Genomic DNA, 5,172 nt, shown 5'->3' on the forward strand with positions numbered 1-5,172 from the left:
TTAAAAATGTACAGTATCAACAAAACAGAAAGGTATATGTCAAATATCTTGCTTTAAGTGCCACAGTAGAGTTTATTCTTTCATGGTGATATATTTGACATTAAGTACTTTTAAACACAAAATGGGCAGTTCAAAAGAGTTTCATGGCAACATAGATTAAAATTTCAACTTTGAATAGTGTGCTTTCTAAACTGGATTTCTTTACATATTTTAGAATGAAATTTACTCATTTTCCGCCCCCTTCTCATTAAAACCAGCATTTTAAATGCACCCTGAACCTGGAATGTTAATGTTTTCCTTTTTCTTCATGGAATTTCCTTATAGAACAGGCAAATCAGCACTGCCTAAAAAGACTAGGGACTTTCTAGTTAAAATTTTCCAATTTTATAGATGAAACGACCAGAGCAGAAAAGGCAAGAATTCAAGCCACACAAGCTAGTTAGAGACTATCAGTAGTCTCGATGGTGCAGAATGATTATTCTCCATTTATTCCTGTCTTCTGATCATTAACAGGTTCCAAGAAGAAAACCACATGGCTGATGTTAATTTGACAATGGTTACTGAATTTATCCTTTTGGGGCTGACAGATCGTGCTGAACTGAAAGTGTTCCTCTTTGTGTTGTTTCTACTCATCTATATGATTTCTTTGGTGGGGAATCTAGGAATGCTCTTTCTAATCCACATAACGCCCAAACTTCAAACACCTATGTACCATTTCCTAAGCTGCCTGTCATTTGTTGATGCCTGCTATTCCTCAGTCTTTGCACCCCAAATGTTGCTGAACTTCTTTGTTGAATGGGATACAATTTCTTTTTCTGCATGCATTGTGCAGTATTTTTTTTTCGTGTCACTCCTTACCATTGAGGGCTTCTTGCTGGCAGCAATGGCGTATGACCGCTATATGGCCATTGTGAACCCTTTACTTTATACAGTGGCGATGACGAAAAGAGTTTGTGTTGCCCTGGTCATTGGATCATGTGTAGGAGGTTTAATCAACTCACTGACACACACAATCGGCTTGGTGAAATTGTCTTTCTGTGGGCCAAATGTCATCCATCACTTCTTCTGTGACCTTCCCCCACTGTTGAAGCTCTCATGTTCTGATACATCCATGAATGAATTGTTGCTGTTAGTCTTCTCTGGCGTTATTGCCATGATCACTTTCTTGACTGTGATGATCTCCTACATCTTCATCATCGCTGCTATCCTGCGGATTCGCTCAGCAGCAGGGAGACACAGAGCCTTCTCTACGTGTGCGTCACACCTCACAGCTGTGACTTTGTTCTATGGCTCTATAAGTTTCAGTTACATTCAGCCAAGCTCCCAATATTCCTTAGAAGAAGAAAAGGTGGTATCTGTTTTCTATACCCTTGTCATTCCTATGTTAAACCCGTTGATTTATAGCCTGAGAAACAAAGAGGTGAAGGATGCAGTGAAAAGGGCTATAGAGATGAAATGTTTTCCTTGTTAACTTTATACCATATGTGTCCTAAAGTAATATACAAACAAGTGCTTTTGATAATGGTATCTCTATGAATTTATTTAAACTTGGGTCACCAAGGAAACTTGCAGTTTATTTAATTGGAACCCTCTGTTTTACAGTAGACAAAAAAAGCTGAGAAGAATTACATTTTATAGTACATATAACTGATTATTGTGTAAATTAACCTAAAAACTATATGAAGATCTAAGTTAGTTATGCCTGGACAATTGTTGACATTTTAATTCTTGCATATGGGTAGAAATGATCATATACACAAAGATATCTAGACACAAGACACAAAAATAGAGATACAAACAAAATTTATAAACAATAAAATATATTTTAACTTGGTCTGTTTGCTGCACAGAAAACAAATAAGATACTTTTCAAGCAAAAAATATCACGTTGAATTGTTCAACAAAACTGAACAGATGCATGGTCTTGAAATGAGCCTGTACTCTTTCAGTCAGATATTATTCAAAAGGAATCTAAACACTGTATGACACTCCAGAAAAAGAACTTGGTACTAGATTACCTCCACACTCACAGGAGTTAGTCTAAGTCAGCAGTCCCCAATATCCCCCCTCCCAGTCCCTGGATTCTGCTGGCATTACTGCCTGAATTTTGCCTCCTGTCTCCCTCCCACCCCAACCTTGGTCTGTGGAATAATTGTGTTCAATGAAATTTCTCCCTGGTGCCAAAAAGGCTGGAGATGGCAGGTCTAAACCCTTTCCCTATTCCTGGACCCAGTTTACATTACTACACATGCAACTGAACAGGATGGAATGCCACTGTTTTACCATTTCACATGAAAGGGCCCCTAATTCTCAGATAAAACTCACCCTGAAAAATTTTAGAAAGGATGCCTCCATGGTGATTAAGGAATCATTAATAATCAGACTAATTTCTTCCTTTTTTTTAAGGATTTTCCAATATCTTAAAGAATATTTTTAAGGATATTCTTTAGACATGAAACAGAAAATTTCCTGAAGGTATTCGAGAGAGGGGAAATATGTGAAACCAATTGTTTTCCCTTTGATTCAAACTATACATGCAGGTATATAATGGTAAAGTCAGCACAGAATTACTGATCATTCCACTGTGATCTTTTTTGCTTAACTTGCTAGAAAATGTCTTATCTGGAAAACAAATATGGTATACTAGAGGACATCTTCATTTACATATAAAATTAAGTTTAATTTTTGGGGTTTGCTTTAAATACTGAAATAAGTACAGGTCAATAAGCTCAGCAGCACAGTGTGACAGCTCAATGCTCTATAAATATTAACTCACGTATTTACATAGCAGCTAGATTAAAATTATTTTCTCTCAGTGACAGCCAAAATCAAATAAATGAATGGTTCCCATATCTGTGAAGGGAGCAAACAAAAACATGTATTATATTAGAAAATTATGCAAAGTAATTCATATAAAAGTTTGCCTCTTAGAATGAAAAAACAACATCACCATCACCAATGCTGAGAGCATCATATAATATTCATGTAGCTCTTCATGATTTTCTAAGATCATTTAATATGTTATTTGAAAATGGGGATCTATAAAACTATGACATTTTTGTATGGTACACTCATGAAAATGCATTTGTATGGAAGTTTTTATTTTAAGAATAAAATACAAATATAATAATAATGATAATTAGTAAACATGGTTTTATATAGTTCTTCACACTTTTCAAAGGCATTCAATATTTTATATCCTTGAGAATGAAGCACAAGGAATAATATACAATCAAGTTAATTAAAACTCAGAAAAATAAATCAAAGTGTAATTGTAATAAATTCTCTTACAGTATACACTCTATAAAAGAAGGGTCTGGTGTTCAGGATGCAGATAAAATAATCATTTATTAATTGTGTATGTGTGGGACAGGGGATTATTTTATGGAAAAAGTGTTTAGATTTTTGTCAAATACTGATCTTAACCTTGTATGTTACAGTATTATACATGAACTGGATGCTAAAATGAGAAATAAATTCTTTCTTCTAGAATTTTGAGGAAAAGGGAGGTTGTGGGGAAGTTGCAAGCTGGAAATGGAAAGAAGTAATATACGCTATGTTTATATTCTGAAAGCGAATGAAGTTCCATCAAGAAGATGTTCATTTAATATCCATAAATGATAAGTATAATTAGTTAATAGGAAATAAATGAAGACTCTTTCTATGAAATATCTGATGCTATGCCATCAATTGTCATGTGCACAGGTAAAAAGAAGTGAGAATGATACTTGTAGCTCCAATTCCTTCAGCTCTTACATAAACTTGGTTACTGTTCAACCTTAACACTGGAGAAATCAGGACTCAGTAGAGGTCTGTCTCACAACATTTTCTTCTGAACCCTCAGAAAATCTGTATCAAATATGTGTCCATTTTTTATTTCATGTGTGTAGCCTTGGGGCTTGTGATTTGGAAACTGGCCTGGCTCATCAGGAAAATGAGTTGCTGGTAGCATGTGGGTTGGGTGTGGCTCCATCTGCATGGTGGGGAGGTTTGACACTTACTGAGAAGAAACCCGCAAGCCAATGCAACGAATTGACATTCCTAAGATTTGAGATTTGGTCTTGTGCTGTGAGCTCACAATGATTATATAAACCGAAGCTTCAATGACAGTTTTCAGTTGTCCTCAGTCAAATTGGCCTCTGGACAAATTCAAACTCCCAGAATCATGGACATCTAAGGATCACACTACCATCCCATCTAATCCATACTCTAATATAAAATAGTCCCTACAATACTCTCATGGTTGTCTACATTCCCTTAAAAAATCAGCATTTATTAAATTTTACCAATTATATGATCACATTTTAAAATTTAAGCAAGACATAAATCACTCCTTAGAGTTTATGTCAATTGGTCTTACATGTCTTATGAAGTCTTAGAATTCATATATTCTCATTCTTCATTCTTAGGCTCCTGACATGTTAAGGTTTTGCTAGGATATGATCCTGCGTCAAATTTTTATCACTCTGGATATTTCCTAACATTTCCACTATTCTTTATGCAGTATGGTTTCAAATCCTATTACGTTCACTCCTTACTGTGTCAATGTCAAAAGGCTGAATGCAATAAATGGTGAAAGACCGCAGATTTTTAAATCACAGAAGTATTGTATCAAAATTATTGTTCTACCACTTCCTGACATGCAAACTTAGAGAATTTCTTTAATTATTGTGAGCCACATATAATATCAATCATATGAATTGGAATATTTAATCAAATAAAAGCACATAATGATTGGACACAACAATTGTGAAATGCCTGGAAAATACTAGGCATTTAGGCAATTGTTCCTAATAAATAGGAACAATTCCAGCTAGGATCCTTCTTTACATTTGATTGCTAAAGAAAAAGGAATACCTTTGTTAATAAAACTAATTATAATATTCCCTGAGTGTTAGTCTGTTGTCATGATTGCTTCATTTTAAAATGATTGTAAATTTTTACCACCTATTATACCTGTGTGTGTTGGTTTGAATGAACTTGACCTAGCTTAGTGACCTATGTGTTGTGATTTGCCTCTCCCCCCTTTTAAAATGTAGCCTATTATTTCATCCTGTGTTTATTCCCTTTTATATGTTTTATTCTTTTTTCTAAGTAACCAATGCAGTATCTATAAAAATTACTTTTATGTTCAGCCAATATAATGACAAAAATGTTGAAACTGATATTTCT

The 5,172-nt window shown here is 34.6% G+C and overlaps 1 protein-coding gene across 1 annotated transcript; it reads left to right on the forward strand.

Moving 5' to 3' along the window:
- The first annotated feature begins 458 nt into the window (after positions 1-458).
- Positions 459-1,471, forward strand: LOC123831501 (olfactory receptor 1052-like). The gene has a single exon (XM_045858383.1). It carries the CDS (start codon positions 533-535, stop codon positions 1,469-1,471), a length of 939 nt encoding a protein of 312 aa, XP_045714339.1. The 5' UTR covers positions 459-532.
- The last annotated feature ends 3,701 nt before the right edge of the window (positions 1,472-5,172 follow it).

The sequence above is a fragment of the Phyllostomus hastatus genome, unplaced genomic scaffold (assembly GCF_019186645.2).
Source record: "Phyllostomus hastatus isolate PE091 unplaced genomic scaffold, TTU_PhHast_1.1 phas_scaffold_177, whole genome shotgun sequence".
Classification (NCBI taxonomy): Eukaryota; Metazoa; Chordata; class Mammalia; order Chiroptera; family Phyllostomidae; genus Phyllostomus; species Phyllostomus hastatus.

Bases quoted from the DNA above. Each gene is read 5' to 3' on its own strand.
- LOC123831501 (XM_045858383.1), top strand. From the start codon at position 533: ATGGCTGATGTTAATTTGACAATGGTTACTGAATTTATCCTTTTGGGG.